General features: G+C 39.2%; 1 protein-coding gene across 5 annotated transcripts in view; it reads left to right on the top strand.

Annotated features, from left to right (window-relative positions):
* The window catches only part of STIM1 (stromal interaction molecule 1), a 183,202-nt gene that overhangs the window by 123,692 nt on the left and 41,672 nt on the right, over positions 1–17,838 (top strand). For all 5 annotated transcript variants that reach the window (XM_060605781.3, XM_060605783.3, XM_060605784.3 and 2 more), the window contains exon 3: positions 6,214–6,328. In XM_060605781.3, the coding sequence (XP_060461764.2) occupies positions 6,214–6,328 (115 nt within the window). The remainder of the gene's footprint in view (positions 1–6,213; positions 6,329–17,838) is intronic.

Genomic DNA, 17,838 nt, shown 5'->3' with positions numbered 1-17,838 from the left:
CTGTGCCCAGAGATGCCCTGCTCTGCTTCTAGCTTTACATCAGTGACTTCTACTCACTGATGAAGCTGGCTGGGCCTGTTTTGTTGGGAATTCTACAGAGACGTTTCCCCTCCTGTCCACTCTCACCCACATCTCTTTACTCCTGCTTCACTTGGGGTGGGGATGGGGTTGCATTCTTTGTGCCACCGCCACAGAGATCACTTTTCTGAGCTCAGAGCTAAATATACTTAGTGACAGCTGCTCCCTGCTCTTCAGATTGCTCCTGAGCTGTAGCTCTGGCCAATGCTGCATCCCCATGCTAAGGCAAGACTTGTAGGGAGCCTTCTTAGGCCTTCCTGAGAGAAGAGCTGCTTGTTCTGAGTCAGAAATAGTAAATCTTTGTTGTGGGAATCAAAAGTTGCCTCTTGGCTTGGTTTTGTTTTTGCTTTTCATTGCTCTTAAACTTCCTTTTAAACCAGACTTCAGCTATTAGTTGGCTGTGGGGTGGTGTGCAGAGTAATCTGTGGCAGTGCCTACCCCAACTGCGGTGGGCATTGGAGTTTTAGTTCAGTACAGCATTCTTGCTTGCTATGTTTATGGCTGGATAACTGGGACCTTCATCAAAGCATAGATGGTTTGGCAGGGGGATAGACACATAATAACACTGGTAAGGGTATACACAGCACAGAAGCATCACCTTTGACGAAGAAGCTTTTTCTCTTACTTTCCGTATCCTTATCTCACCCTCCTGCCAATAACAATAACTAACATTTGAGTTGTGCTCTACAATTTACAGAGAGTGCTTTTGTGTGCATCAGGAATCACAAGCTCTCTGCTCTCACACTAGAGAGTACTTGCCTCTTCAGAAGGAGGCAGCTGATGCTCAGCTCTCACACACTGTTGCCAGGTCAGTGTGCAAACCCAGGAGTGGTGCCCTGGGGGTGGGGGTTGAGGCCCTCATGACCTCCCTCAGCACCAACTCCCCCATCTCCACGCTGCCCCAAATGACAACACGCACATAATGTCCTTTGATGTGGACAGTTGATTTTTTCTTAGCTTTAAGTAAAATGTGAATAACAACATCTTCATAAAATGTTGCATTTTGAAGTTAATTTGTAATGGACAACCTACATAAAAATGATGTGCTTGCTATGCGGACACCAGTTTATGACAGGTCCCTAAGCCACCTTTTCTCTTCCAGTCAAATTACAGTCCTTAAGCCCTTAAAATCTAGGAACTCAGGTGTTTCTAGATCTTTATATTTTTTTTTTTAAGGTAGACTGAAAAGCTGAACTTTCTTGGTGTGAAATTTAGTTTTTAAATATAGGTTCAGTTTAGAAGATACTCTGTGGGCCACTGAAAGACAGGTGCATAGGCAGCTTATGGACTTCTGCAAGCATGTCTCATTTACAACTTGTCACACTCAGATGAGAGGGAGGCCTAGTCCTCACTCGTTCTGAGTGGGAAACAGGCTCAAACAGGCGAAATACCTTGCCCAAAAGTCACACAGGAAGTAAGGGGTCTGTTTCTATAGGTTGTGAACTCTTCCTCTTTATAGTATACTGCCTTAGCTACTCTTTTCTGCTTGTTTTAGAGAGTGTGTGTGAGAGTGGGAAAGGGGCAGAGGGAGAGAGAGAGAGAGAGAGAGAGAGAGAGAGAGATTGAGAATCTCAAGTAGGCTCCAAGCTCAATGTGGAGCCTGACGCTGGGCTCAATCCCATGACTGTGGGATCATGGCCTGAGCCAAAGTAAGGAGTCAGAAGCTCAACTGACTGAGCCGTGCAGGCGCCCCTGCCTTTCCTACTCTTGAGGCCTGATTGTTCCACTCAGCATCAGGCCCTTCCTTCAGGCAGAACTTCTGTCAGCGCATAGTCCTCATTTGGCACCTCTTCTTGCTGGTCTTGTTTTCCGACCCCATTCCTTCTTTGCATGGTTTGTGGCATGAATAGAGCCTGTACATGAGCCCTGTATGTGCAGCTTCCCCTTACACTTTCTTCCCATGAGCTTCTCTGTTCTCCATATACCTCAGTGATCAGACTTGGCTATAAAAAGCAGTCTATTTCTTATTGGTTCCCAATAAGCAGCTGGTATGTGTCATCCGGTGGTTTCCTAGAGTTAGCTGGGAATGGCAGAAAATCCCCTTCTTTGGATATTTTGGCATTTCTACTCCTAAGGCATGCACATGATGTGTGTTTCTGTAGTCTTAGATTAGGAGGGTCTGGATTAGAACCTTGGAGGACCAACACAGGGTATACCTGTATCTGTAATCTGAGGATTACAGATTTGATTTCTTTAAAATATGTGCGAAACTTGACAACTTTTCATTATACCCACATTACTACCTCGTTTCAAGTTAGGTTTTTGCAGTAGCCACCTGACTGGTTTCCCTGCCCTTGCCTTCCTATAGTCTGCTCTCTAGCACAGCATTTGGAGCAATCCTTTAAGAGATGCAAATGTGATCATGTCGCATCTCTGTTCAAAGTCCCCTAACAGCTTCCTTCTCAGAGTTGAAATCCAAGCCCATATAATGGCCTACAAGGGTGTTTATGATCTGGACCCCTGATTTCTTCCCTGGATTTGTCTATCACTAGTCACCACCTCTCTCATTTCTCTCAGCCACACTGGCCTCCTCACTGTTCCTTGAACAAGCCGAGCATGTTCTTGCTTCAGGGCCTTTGCATTTGCCATTCCTATTCTTGAGATACTCTTGTCCCAGTTATTCTGCTTGCCTTTCTCCAACATCTCCTTCAGGTACATGTACCTCCTTAATGAAACCTTCCTTGACTCCTCTAAAATGACAAGCCACCAATACCAGTACTCTTGTCATTCCATATTCCTCTTTCCTGCTTTATAGGAATTACTGTTTCTCTCACCCAAAGAGGATATTAGCTCAGTGAGGATAAAGATCTGTATCTGTTTTGTTTACTACTCACTGAATTTCTAGTGCCTGGAACTATGCCTGGTACTTAGAAATCTTATGTTTGTTGACTAAGTGAATTAATGAATTTCTGTCCCCAGACTGGCTGTCTGACTACTTGTGACTGTGTCCCCCTGAGATGTCCCAGTGTCTGTTGTTTAAGGCCTAGTGATCTCATCACTCTCGCCTCCAGTGAGAGAAGACTCTTAATAAGTTAATAGAATTGTTCTAAAATTAATTTTGAAAAATAAACAGCTGAGATTGACAAGAAGTATTCTGAAACATAAGAGCCATGGGAAACAGGGGGTCCAGGCATTAGAAATTACTATTAAAGTACAAAATAAAACAAAAAGTATAATAAGATAGTCAAGGGCTAGCACAAAAATAGAAATATGATTGAGGTGCCTGAGTGACTCAGTCGGTTAAGTATCTGACATCAGCTCAGGTCATGATCTCATAGTTGGTGGGTTTGAGACCCGAGTTGGGCTCTGCACAGACAGCTCAGAACCTAGAGCCTGCTTTGGATTCTGTGTCTCCTGTCACTCTCTCTGCCCCTCCCACACCTGTGTTCTCTCTATCTCTCAAAAATAAAATAAATAGACTGAAAAAAACTAGTTAAAAAAAAGAAATATCATTTAGTGCAGAAGAATGCAGAGCCTGGAAATATACTCAACTATATATAAGGACTTAATTATTACTAAATAGCATTTTTAAAAATGAATAAAAGATAATTTAATGAATGGGGTTGGGATAACAGCGTGGCAACTTGGGAAAAATTGTTAAAATTCACAATTTACAGGGGCGCCTGGGTGGCTCAGTCGGTTGAGCGTCCGACTTCAGCTCAGGTCACGATCTCGCGGTCCGCGAGTTCGAGCCCCGCGTCAGGCTCTGGGCTGATGGCTCGGAGCCTGGAGCCTGCTTCCGATTCTGTGTCTCCCTCTCTCTCTGCCCCTCCCCCGTTCATGCTGTGTCTCTCTCTGTCTCAAAAATAAATAAACGTTAAAAAAAAAATTTTTTTTTTTTTAAAAATTCGCAATTTACAGCATATAATGAATCAAAGGTCAGGTGCCTTAAAAGGCTGACTATTAAAAAACCATAAAAAATACTTTAATCAGTTTAGTTTTTCTAAGAATCAACAAAATCTTTTTGCTCTGGGCTTTTCACCATGTCACTTGCATAATCCTTATTAAAAAATAAATTTTCTCACCAATTACAAATAAGAGGTTGGGGAGCTGGAGAACCTAACCCTTGTTGTCAACTGAATTTAGTTGAGGCTGGAGGGCACGAAGGGCTGTCTAGCCTGTGCATGTGAGCACTGCCTTTATCTCCTCATCTCACGAGACGTCTTGACTTCCTAACACCACTCCAGCCTCTGTGGGAGTGTAGCCAGGCCACACCCAAACCACAGGTAGAAGAATGGGTTAGAGCTGCGCCCCAATAGGTGGCCATTAGCCACATGTGGTCATTTAGCTCTGCATTAATTTTTTTTTTTTTAATCTCAGGGTGTGTGTGTGTGTGTGTGTGTGTGTGTGTGTGTGTGTTTGTCACACTAGCCACATTATGAGTGCCCAGTGGCCACATGTGCCTAGTGGGGACTGTTTGGACAGGACAGATATTGAACATTTCCATCATTGCAGAAAGTTGTATTGGATGGTGCCATGTTATAGTTGTGGGCACTGTCAAGTTCCTTGTGCCCAGCAGGCTATATTCTGACTCGGTTGAGAGTGCTCCAGTGTGGACTTGCTTCAAACTTCTCTCCTGAGTCATTAAGTCTTAGATGTCTTAATATCCCCAAAACCCAGGGGGAGGAAATCACCTCTTGATTATGGGTCTAGGTAATCTGTCAGTAGTCTGTTTGTTTAGATAGTAACATTTACTGATGTTACGCTGGGTCAGACCCTTTCCTAGACACAAAGGGTAAGAAAAGAAGGATAAGAGACATTTCCTGAAAATCCTACTAAACTATGTTTTAAAAACATAGTGATCAAAATTGCATATTTCTTTGATGTTTGAGGCTCTAGGGAAAACCGGGATCAAGTGTTCAATCTTGTACATACTAATGAGGTTAAGAATCTGGCTGAATGAGTATCTGTGAAGTTAATTACCAGTTAAATTTCTAAAAGCTTTGATTTGTTTGGCTTTTCTTCTTATAAGGGTGTATATTATGAAAAGAAATACCAGTAATTTAAAGGACAGCGTATATAGTGCTGGGGGAAAATTTGGACTGTAAAGTCAGATATCTTGGGTTGGAATACAAATTCATCACTTGAGCAAATGTTTGAGTTATCTAATGCTGTATAACGAACTTCCCCAAAACTCGGTGGCTTCAAACAGCAACATTTATTTTGTTATTTATCTGCAATCTGGGCATCGCTCAGTAGGGACAGCTCATCTGTGTCCACTTGGCATCAGATGCAGTGATTCAAAAACTGGGGGCTGGAATCACCTGAAGTCTCAGTCACTTGTCTGAGTCCTGGGCTGGGGAGACAAATAGCTGGGCTGCTCAGATATCTGTCTATATTTCTATGTAGTCTTTCCATATGTTCTAGCCATAATGGTGGCTTTGGGGGTAGCCAGGCTTCATGTATGTTGGCTCAGAGCTCTCAAGGCATGTGTCCCAAAATGGAGAAGGCCAGGTGAAATCTGTATTGCCTTTTCTAACCTACCCTTGGAAGCCACTCGACATCACTGCTGCCAACTGTTTGTTAGAAGATGAGTCACAAATGTCAGCCTATATTCCAGGGGAGGGGAATTCTCCTTTTGTGGGAGGATTATCATAGAATTGTGGACATATTTTAAAACCATCATAGCAAGTAATTAAACCTCTCTAAATTTAATGTGATTTGGGGGCAAGTTGCATTATCTTAGCGTAGTTCTGTTCTCGTTTGTAAAATAGGTGTGATAATTCATTGGTTGTGGGGATTAGATGAGAAAATATTGTAGAAGTTCTTGGAATATTGCTTAGTATATAAACAGTGATCAAAAAATTGTTAATTCTTTTTCCCTATCCTTCTTCCTTTTTCTAGCGTATTGAATTCCAGTTAACTATCATTTATTATCTTTCCATAATTAAAAAAATACGAGGAAGAAATTGCTTATTCTTTTTTTTTTTTTTTTCAAGTGAAACATACAACAAAGAAGAAGAGGTAGTCTAGTTGGCAGCTAGGACATATGCACATGGAAGGACATAAGAGTGATGTGGTACACTTATACATTGGGTGGATGGAATGTGCTATGGAAAGTTAGATAGCCTGTGTGGAGATCTTGGTGGGCTGACCCTAGGTATCCCTTGTGACTTGTGTGCTTTTTCCTTGCAGTTCCTGAGGGAAGACCTCAATTACCATGATCCGACAGTGAAACACAGCACCTTCCATGGTGAGGATAAGCTCATCAGTGTGGAGGACCTGTGGAAGGCATGGAAGTCTTCAGAAGGTAATAGGCAGCTTGGTTATCAATCCTAGTTGCTGGAAGATTTAGAGAAGACAGAAGAAGATGGGCAGCAACTTGGCCTTAAAAGTACATGAGTATAAAGTGCTTTGTAAAGAGAAAATTATTAAAATGGTTCTACATACAGTCACTGATTAAGACTGAATCTAGTCACCATGTTGGGAAAGGGGGAAGATGCTTCAAATAGAGTTGGAGCTGCTCTTCATTAGAATTCTAAATGGTTCTATTCTATCCCCACCTGTCTCCTTCCTACCTACCACAGTCTCTGCTGCTTCTCCAGAGGTAGGGAGCTTACTGGCCTTTTGAGGCAGCCCCTTCCTTCTATCAGTCTCTACTTGGTCTCAGCTCTGCTGAGTCCTAGATGATTCAAAGATTGGGTGGAAGTAAGATGGAATCTCCCCTGAGTCTTTTCTTTTCCAGGTTAAATAGCCAGGTTCTTTGAAGAAAACATGTTTTCTCAGCCTCTTCCTCCTCTTGGTCTCCTGCCTGTGAACATTTCTGTTAATATCTTTCTTAGATCATAGTTCTTAGAGTCAGACACAGACCCGCAGGAATGGTTTGACCAGCACAGAGTTGAACAGGATCGCCAGTTTCTTAGTTCTGGACTCTGCACATCAGCTAATGCAGTCTGATTTGATACTGGAGCCTTCAGCACTCACATCACTCTGCTAACTCATGTTGAACTTACTAAATAAACACTTTAGTTATTTTTCATGTATAAAATTGTTAAACCAGGACTACGATTTTTTTTTCCTGAAACATTTGCTTCAGAGCTGTGAGTGAAAGAGCATATCTAATAGTGTGAAGCTTGACAAGGAAGGGAAAAACAGGGTTTTTGCGTCCTCTCCATCTCTATCTGTGGCTAGAGTGTCCTTTGATACTAACAGGATTGAAAGCGGTCTCTTTGCAGGGTCTCATAAGATAGGTCTTGATGCTAAGAAGGGTTAAACATAAGTGACCATCAGGGCCCTTCCTTTGCAGATGAGGAGCCTTAGGCCTAGATTTATAAAGTTACTTGTTCATTGTCATGCATTTAGTACATTGTAAAGCTAGGACTCAGACCTGGACCTTCTGCTCACTGGATCAAGGCTTTTCCATGCCATCTGGGTTGAAAGCGCTGGTCTGGTGGTAGAGAAAAACCAGTTTGGGTAGGAATGAGGCAGTTTTTATTTTTGTTTTAATCTTACCTAGGATTATAGAATTTTAGATCTGGAAGGGATTATCTATAAGGTAGGTTGAGAACATTAAATTTAAAACAAGAAGACCTGGGGGTGCCTGGGTGGCTCAGTCAGTTAAGCTTCTGACTCTTGGTTTCAGCTCAGGTCATAATCTCACAGCTTCGTGGGTTAGAGCCCCACATCGGGCTATGCTCGGACAGTGTAGAATCTGCTTGGGATTTTCTCTCTCTCCCTCTCTCTTTGCCCCTACCCCACTTGAGCTGACTCTGTCTCTCTCAAGATAAATAAATAAACTTAAAAAAAAAAAAAAAGCAAGAAGACCTGGATTCTAGTCCTATTTCTGGCATGGACAGGCTGATACTTCTTATTAACTCTGTGTTTTTATCAATCTAGAAGAAGCTTAAGTTAGCTTTACAGACGGCTTTTTGGAAATCTTTAAAAGCTGAGTTCCTTGTGGGGGCTTTGTTTAATAGCTCCTGAGCAACTCAGGCTGTTTACTGATGAAAAATCAAGCAATGAAGTGATCTTTGGAATTATACTGGCACTGCCAGGAAAAATCTTCTACTAGTACTGTTTAATTTTAGTTTTCTTCTTTTTCTGTAACAACATAAGGACATGGCGCCTGGGTTTTAAGAGTGGGTTTCATAAGTGGGAACTTGGAATGAAAGATGGCAAGGAGAGCATTCCTGGCCTTCTCAAAGCTCATACACAAGTAGCTGGGAAGGGAAAGTGACCAAGAGAGGGCAGAAACAGGAGTAAATCATAATACTAAAAAGTAGCCAAGACAGTTTTCTGGTAAGAACTTTATTCCTGGACTCAGCAACTATTTGGAACACTTCCAAGTGTGTTCTAAATGACAGGAAGATGGAAGACAATGGAATGAGTTTTGAGGAGTTGGTCCCCATTACTGGTGAGCAAGGGATATTCCAGTGCACTGTGATGTAGCTCACAGCTAAGCTGAGAAGTGACATGTATGTATCATTTTAGGGTTTTCTCACTATGTGTCATGCCTGGTGGTTTGACAAGCTAAAAGTAAGAATCTTCATGGGTACTGTTCCTCCCAACAATTTGCTTCATTAATTAGAGCAAGGCCCCTAATCTCTGGAGTGATGATTTCCAGAGCTACAAAAAGCATGTAATACTCTGGCAGTCACTCAAAGTGGCTGGTCTGAGTTTTGCTAGATGATATAGATATCAGCAGTGTTCATTTGTGTTCAGAACATTAGCTGACTAATGTCAGTACCATCTATGTGATTAGTTGTTAACATTTTCTGACTGATACTGAAAGCCAGTCTTTCCTTCCTGTTGTTTAGATTTTAACAGAAAAGCCTGATAATTGCTACATTAGCCAGTTCTGGACTTCAATAATAAAAACAGCAACAACTAAGAAACTACTCTGATATTTACATGATATTTGATGTGTGCTAGCCACTGTTCTGAATGATTTATATATGTTAATTCATTTCTCACAAAAACCCTTTGAAGTATAAATACTATGATGGTCTGCATTTACAGATGAGGAAAATGAGGCAGAGAGTGTTTGATGAAATAATGTAATGCACTTCTTTCTAACCAGAGTTAGTACAGACTTCACAAATTAAGAGCATAGTCCTCAGTAAGACTGCTCTCACTTTAGATACCAACCAGCCATAAACCCTGGGTGTTCCCAGCCACCTCTGCTCTGACCGACTGGCTACAAATCACAGTTCCCACTATCCCCTCAGGTTTGGTAATTTACTGCATGACTCACAGAACTCAGGAAAGTGCTGTACTTCTGATTACAATTTTATTAGAATGGATAAAAGTTAGGACCAGCCAAAAGAAGAGACCAATAGGGTGAGGTCTGGGAGGGTCCTGAATTTGGGACTTCTGTGTCTTCTGCCCCTGGAATCAGGACATATCACCCTCCCTAGCATATTAATCATGGATGTGTTTGCTAACCAGAAAGCTCATCTGAGCCTCAGGATCCAGAGATTTTATTGAGGTCCGATTACATGGGCATGATTGATTGAATCACTGGCTGCATGACGGCTCTTCATCTCCAGCCCCCCTGTTCCTTTCTGATGGTTGGGCTGATATCTCCTGGCCCAAAGCCCCAATCCTCTAGTCAGCTGGTTGGTCTTTCTGGCAACTAGTCCCCATCCAGAGTCATCTCATTAGCTCAAACTCAAGTGTGATCCAAGGAGCCCCACCATGAATAACAAAGATATTCCTATCACCAGGGAAATTGACACCAAATTGACACCAAATTTGAAGGGTCTTTGAAGACAAAGACCACCAAATTCTTTGTTGTACAAAATTAAAGAAGAAGGAGCTGAACAAACAGGGCTGAGGAAGGATCAAGAACAAGGGGAACTCCAGGGATCCCAGCAGCAGGGTCTAGGGGATTGGCCTTTTGTAATTGGCTACTCTTGGATGTCTCCACTTCGTTCATTTTTCATCTAAGTATCTTTGCTCAACAGTGAGATATGGTGGAGGGAAAATCAGATTGGCATAGTTTGTATCACAGACTTATTATGTAAGGTAGTGGTAGTGAGAGCTTAGACTGTGGGGGAGGGGGCAGCAATTTCCAGTCCCTCTAAGGCCCTGTGAGGTAGGGGGAGTGGTAGTTTTTTTAAAGGAAGGGATGCCAGGTAGATTTTGTAGAATCTTCGAGAAATAGAATTGTTTGCATATTTGAGCTAGGGGAAATAGTAACAGTGTCCTTAGAAGGGGTGCTGGGAGGACTGACCTAAGAGGACTCTCTTCTAAAGCATGGCTTCCATTCTTCTAAACAAAGTACATCATGTCTATTTTTTCTCCCCTTTCCTGGACATGAGATTTTAAAAGATGCTATCTGCCAAACTTAAATAACAATTTCGTTCTCCATTTGTATAGATCAAAGACATATTAAACTATCAATTTTGATTCTAACTAAAATGATTCCACCTAAAAGCAAAAGTACTTGGTATTCTAGTGTGACTCTGAACTTTGTCTTGAGAAAATGTTTACTTTCTACTGGAAATGATTTGGAAATAATTCCAAAGAATCATTTAGAAATAATAAACTCACAGATCTCCAGTTGTGTCTGTGCTATTCTTTGCAGGATGGGATTTTTCACAGGAGGCAGTGGAGCAGTACTGGCAAACCAGGAGGCTTTTAGAGAGAAACCCAGCAGAACTGGCCTTTCTCTGTTGATATAGCACAGCAGGGGCAAGTGGCATTGGACTTCTGTCTAAACCATTTCAGAAGTCATATCAGTATAAAAAAGTTGGCATCCCCTTTTTGCTTTTACATAAACCCAGTGAGACATATGTTTCTTCTGTTCCTTTAGCTCTATAAAAATTACTTTGCTAAGTGAATCTTCAAGTCATTTAGTTAACTGCCTCAGCCATTGTTGCTACATTTTGGGGGAGAAAGATACAACTGGCTTTTTATTTCTCTTGGATTCTTTTAGATACTTTTTCTCCAATAACAAAAAACAATTAGCATCAATGCAGTGATTTAAAACTTATCACAGGCATTTTCTATTTATATTAAATAGCTGCTTGAGGGTAAACGTTCTTACTTGTATCCCCATTTAATAAAGGAGCATCTCTCACCTATTTCTGTTACCAAGTCCTGAGGATTCTCTCTTATATATATTTTATATGCATCTCCTATGATACTGCCTTAGCTCAACTTCATCTTTTTGAAAGATTTATTGAGTTGTAACTGATAATACAATCAGGTGTAAATATTTAAAGTGTACAATTTTTTAAAGTTTTGACACATGTATTCAGATGGCTATCCTTTATGAGATATATGCTTTGCAAAGATTTTCTCCCAGTCTGTGGCTTATCATTCTTTTAATAGTATCTTTTGAAGAACAGTAAGTTTTAATTTTTCTGGGGTCCAGTGTTTCAATTTATGCTTTTAAGAATTATGCCTTTGGTGTCATATGTAAGAAATATTTGCCTAACCCAAGGTCACACAAGCATTTTCTCCCATGTTTTCCTCTAGAAGTTTTATAGTTGCAGGTTTTACATTTAGGCCTCTAATCTGTTCTGTATTAATTTGCGGATGTTAGTGTTAACAAAGAAGTCCCAAGTCCTTCTTTGTGCTTCTGGGCGTCTCAGTTGTTTCTAGAACCATTTGTTGAAAATTCTGTCCTTTCTCCCACTGCATTGCCTGGTCTTTTGTTAAAAAACAGTTGTCCATATAAGTATGGGTTTATTTCTGGTCTTTGTATTCTGATCCACTGATCTATTTGCCTGTCCTTATGTCAATACCATGCAATTTTGATTACAATAGTCTTATAATAACTCTTTTAGTCAGATAGTGTTAGCTCTCCAACTTTGTTTTCTTTTTTCAAGTTGTCCTGGCTGTTTGATCTCGAATCAACTTGTCAATTTCTATAAAAAAAGCCTACTAGGATTTTGACTAGCATTGTATTGAATCTATAGCTCAGTTTGAGAGAACTGACATCTTGACAATATTGAGTTTTCTGATCGATGTATAAAGTATATCTCCCCATTTAGTTAGGATATGTATTTTGTAGTTTTCAGTGTACAGGTCTTTCTTTCATACCTTTTGTCAGATTTATCTCTAAGTATTTCATAGATTTTGATGGTATTATAAATAGTACTTTTAAAATTGTGGTAAAATATATAAAAAAGTTGACCATGTAAATGGTATTTAATTCCTGATTGTTGTTTATATATAGATATATAATTGATTTTTATATATTGGTCTTGTATTCTGCAACCTTTCTAAACTCACTTATTTGTGAGATGCCATCAGAGTTTCAACTGAGGTAATCAAGTCTTCTAGTAAAGAAAATTTTGTTGTTTTCTTTTCCAATCTGGATGCCTTTAAAAAAGTCTTCTTCTTGTCTGATTGCCCTGGTTAGTATCTCCAGTACAGTGTTGGGAGAAGTGGTAAGAGTAGGCATCATTGCCTTGGTTCTGATCTTAAGGAGGAAAGAATCCAGTCTTTCATCATTAAATATAAACATAGTTGTGGGCTTTTTTTCCCTTTTATCAGATTGAGGAAGCTATTACTAATTTGCTGAGAAATTTTTTATCAGGAATGGATATTGGATTTAAAAAATTTTTTTTTAACGTTTTATTTATTTTTGAGAGAGGGAGAGACAGAGCATGAACAGGGGAGGGTCAGAGAGAGGGAGACACAGAATCCGAAACAGGGTCCAGGCTCCGAGCTGTCAGCACAGAGCCCGACGCGGGGCTCGAACTCACGGACAGCGAGATCATGACCTGAGCCGAAGTCGGCCGCTTAACTGACTGAGCCACCCAGGCGCCCCGGATATTGGATTTTTATCAAATGAGTTTTCTGTGTCTATTGAGATGATTGCCTGGTTTTTCTGTTTTTGTTTGCTAAGATGGTGAATTACATTGATTAATTTTTGAATGTTAACCCTGCATCCTTGGGATAAACCCCACTTGGTCATCATCCTTTTACTATATGGTTGGATTCTATTTGTTAAAATTTTGTTTCATATTTTTATACCTTTGTTAATGAGGGATATTGGTTTATAGTTTTCTTGTAATATCTTTGTTTTTGGTATCAGGATTATGCTGACCTCATTAAATTAATTGGGAAGTAGTCTTCAATTTTTCAGAAGACTTCATATATAATTGGTATTATTTTTCCTTAAATACTTGGTAGAATTCACTAGTAAAGCCATATGAGCCTGGTGTTGTCTTTGTAGGAAGGTTTTTAATGACAGTGTCAATTTCTTTCATAGGTATAGGACTGTTAGGTTATTTACTTCTTAAGTGAGCTTTTGTAGTTTGTGTCTTCAATTTGTCTATTTCATTACATTGTCAAATTTATAGGCATACATTTACTCATAATCTTTTCTTATTATTCTTTTAATATATTGATATACCCAAAGAACCAGTGTTTGGTTTCAAGGATTTTCTCTATTGTTAGCTATTTCATTGATTTTTACTTTGATCTTTATTATTTTCTTTCTTCTGCTTACTTTGGGTTTAACTTGTTCTTTTGTAGTTTGTTAAGGTGGAAACTGAGGTCATTGACTTGAGACCTTTCCTGTTTTCTAATATTGGCATTTAGTACTATAAATTTCCTGTAAGTACTGCTTTAGCAGCATTTCACAAATTCTGGTGTGTTGTGGCTTTTTGCTTTTTGCTAACTGATTTATAGGTAGCATAGACAGAGTAAAAATACCTAAAATGAAAGCACAACTGGTGGTAAATGCTTATTCTTTTTTTTTTGGTCTGATACAGTCTTCAATAACTTGATATCCCTCAATAATGTATTCCAATTTGAGGAATTATTTTGGCCCTGGAAATTCATGCCTCTGAAATCTGTCTTGTATCTTATATCCATCTAGTATTGGCTCTTCACCATGTTAGATGATATGTTTTATTTTTATTTTTATTCAACTCAAATATTCTATTTACTTTCTATTTCCTTTTTGATATCTTCTTTGATTCATGAGTTTTGTTTTGTTTTTTTTTTTAGAAGCATGGTATGTAGTTTTCAAATGTTAGGGGATTTTCTAAAGATTTTTCTGTTATTGATTTCCAGTTTAATTCCATTGTGGTTTGAGAACATACTTTGTATGGCTTGAATCCTTTACAGTTTTTTAAAACATTTTATTACATTTCTGAATATTATATATCTTGGTAAATGTTCCATGTGCGTTGGGCTGTTGTTGGGTGGAGTGTTCAATAAATGTCAATCAGGCCATGTTGGTTGATGGTGTGGTTCATGTCTACTATATCTTTGCTGATTTTCTGCCTAGTTGCTCCATCAGTTATTGAGGGGGAGTATTTAAATTTTCAACTATAATATTGGATTTGCCTATTTTTTCTTGCAATTAGTTCTGTGAGTTTTTGCTTCATGTATTTTGAAGGTATGTTACTAGGTGCATAAAGATTTAGGATTATTTATTTATTTATTTATTTATTTATAATGTTTGTTTATTTTTGAGAGAGAGAGACAGAATGTGAGTGGGGAAGGGGCAGAGAGAGGGAGACACAGAATCCAAAGCGGGCTCCAGGCTCTGAGCTGTCAGCATAGACCGTGATGTGGGGCTTGAACTCACTAACCGTGAGATCATGACCTGAGCTAAAGTCGGACGCTTAACCGACTGAGCCACCCAGGTGCCCCTGTTATTATTTTTTAAAAGTTTATTTATTTAAGGGGTGCCTGGATGACTCAGTCAGTTAAGCATCTGACACTTGATTTTGGCTCAGGTCATGATCTCATGGCTTGTGAGTTTGAGCCCTGCATTGGGCTCTGTGCTGACAGTGAGGAGCTACTTGGGATCCTCTCTCTTTCTCTCTCTCTCTCTCTCTCTCCCTCTCTCTCCCTCTGTCTCTGCCCCTCCCTCACTTACCCTGTCTCTGTCTCTCCCAAAATAAGTAAATAAACTTAAAAACAAAACAAAAAAAAGAAAGAAAGAAAGAAAGAAAGAAAGAAAGAAAGAAAGAAAGGAAGGAAGGAAGGAGGGACTGCGTGGCTCAGTTGGTTGGGCATCCAGCTTCGTCTCAGGTCATGATCTCATGGTTCATGGGTTCAAGCCCCACATTGGGCTCTCTGATGATAGTTCAGAGCCTGTAGCCTGCTTTGGATTCTTTGTCTCTCTCTCATTCTGCCCTTCCCCAACTTGTGCATGTGCGCTCTCTCTCTCTCTTTCGCTTTCTCTCTCTCAACAACAACAAAAAAACATTAAAAAAAGAAAAAAGAAATGCATTAAATATAAAAACACAAGTATATTAAAAGTAAATACATGGAAAAAGATACACAAAACTAATAATACTCAAAATAAAGCTATATTTATATCAAAATATCAAAATTATATCAAAATCTGATAGCACAGAGCCTGATGTGGGGCTTGAACCTATGAGACTGTGAGATCATGACCTGAGCCGATACTGAGTCAGACCCTTACCTGACTGAACCACCCAGGCGCCCCTAAATGCATTTTTTTTTAATATATGAGATTTCTTGTCAAATTGGTTTCCATAAATGCATTTGTTATAGGCAGTTTATGATTGGGTCTTATATTTTTTGGCAATCTGATAATCGCTGCCTTTTAGTTGGGGTATTTAGACCATTTACATTTAATGTGGATATTAATATGAGTAGATTTGAGGCTACTATCTTGCTATTTGTTTTCTGATATTTTTCCCTACTGTATTTTCTTCTCTTTTCTTTTTTTTTCTACCTTATTTTGGGTTAATGAGTAGTTTTTTATAATTCCATTTGATCTTTTTTTTTTGTTGTTTTAACCCTGTTTTGTTATTTTAGTGGTTGCTTTAGGAGATAAAATATGCATCTTTAATCTTTCATAGTCTTCTTTCTAGGGATGTTATTATTTTATTTGTTATTGAAATATAGTTGACAATATTTCATTAGTTTCAGGTGTATGACATAGTGATTCAACAACTCTATATATTATGCTTTACTCACCATAACTGTAGCTACTATCAGTCACCACACAATGCTATCTGCAACACCATTGATTATATCTCTATGCTGTACCTTTCATCACTGTGACTTATTCATTTCATGACTGGAAGCCTGTCCATCCCACTCCCCTTCACCCATTTTGCTCTTTCTCTAGCCCCCTCTCCTCTGGCAACCAACCACTAGATTGTTCTCTGGGACTGTTTCTGCTTTGTTTGTTTGTCCATTTATATTGTTTTTTTAGATTCCACATCTAAGTTAAATCATATGGTATTTATTTTTCTCGAACTTCCTTCACTTAGCATAATACCCTCCAGGTCCATCTGTGTTGTTGCACATGTTAAGATCTCATTCCTCTTTGTGGCTGAGTAGTATTTCAATGTATATATACCACATCTTCTTTATCCATTCATCTATCAATGGACACTTAGGTTGCTTTCATATCTTGGCTATTGTAAATAATGCTGTAATAAACAGGGGTGCATATATTTTTTCAAGTTAGTGTTTTCATTTTTTTAATGTTTATTTATTTATTTTGAAATAGAGACAGAGAGAGTGAGAGAGAGAGAGAGAGAGCATGAGGGGGGCGGGGAGAGGCAGAGAGAGAGAGAGGGAGAGAATCCCAAGCAGGCTCTGTGCTGTTAGCACAGAGCCTGACGTGGGGCTCAATCTTGTGAACTGGGAGGTCATGACCTGAGCTGAAATCAATAGTTGGACACTTAACCAGCTGAGCCACTCAGGCACACCAGTGTTTTCACTTTCTTTGGATAAATACCTAGCGGTAGAAATACTGGATCATATGGTAATTTTATTTTTAATTTTTTGAGGATCTTCCATACTGCATTCCACAGTGACTGCACCAATATACATTCCCACCAACAGCGCATGAGGGTTCTCAAGAGCTATTATTACACCTTGTCACATATAGTGTAAGAGCCTAACACTAGTGTACTTCCATTTATTCCTAAATCTTGGTTCCACTCTCTGCACTGTGGCCTGGAAATTCTTTCAGAGCCATAACTAGGACAAGTATATCACCTGCCTCATTTGTTTACCATCTCTCAAGGACCAATGTCCATTATAGGCTGATGTCCAGTGTCTTTAAAACCATTGTTTCATATATTTTGTCTTTTCTCTTTGGTTGTTTCAGGAGAGAGGGTAAATTCCATTGTAGTTACTTCATCTTAGCCTGAAGCAGAAACCTCAGCTTAATCATTTTGCTTGGATGCTTTCATACTGTACTTCTTGGCCTGTCTAGCTCTACTGCAGTTTGTCCTTCAATTGGTTCTAGAGGGATCTTTCTAAAGTAAATATCTGACCAGGTCTCTGCTTAAATTTTTCAGTGGCTTCCTATTTTTTATTTTTATTTTTTTAATAGTGAAACAAATATGCCAGAACACCAAATTTCTAGGTGGAAGAAATATTCTTAATTGGAACCTGGACGAATAAAGGTATTGCTAAAGGTGTTACAAGTAAATTCCTGTGTAATCACATATGATAATCTTATGTTACTTGGAGGAGATAAATACTGGCTTTTCTATTCATTAGGTAACACTTGAGTTTGTGAAGAATTAGCAGTAAGCTTAGGTTACAACTGCTGTCTCATTTGGGACTTAACAAAATGAGGTACTTGAAAGCTTAGTAGTTGTTGATGAAACAATTTTTTATAGAAAATGCCATTGACTTTTTTTAGTGTTTATCAATGAGATGTTAAATGCTGAAATTAAATGCCCATTTGTAATCTCAACTGAATTATTTCAGTTGGGGGAAAAAGTTCAATATGTATATATAAATAAAAACCTGGTGACCTTTTATATCCTGAGAGTTTCTTTATATTTTAATGCCATGTTTCTCCATCATGCCTTATTCACCTCTGTAGTATTGGCCCCCAAAAGT

The sequence above is a fragment of the Panthera onca genome, chromosome D1 (genome assembly GCF_046562875.1).
Source record: "Panthera onca isolate mPanOnc1 chromosome D1, mPanOnc1 haplotype 2, whole genome shotgun sequence".
Taxonomy (NCBI): Eukaryota; Metazoa; Chordata; class Mammalia; order Carnivora; family Felidae; genus Panthera; species Panthera onca.
Note: the sequence above shows the minus strand (reverse complement) of the source record. Positions and strands in the feature narration are given on the sequence as shown.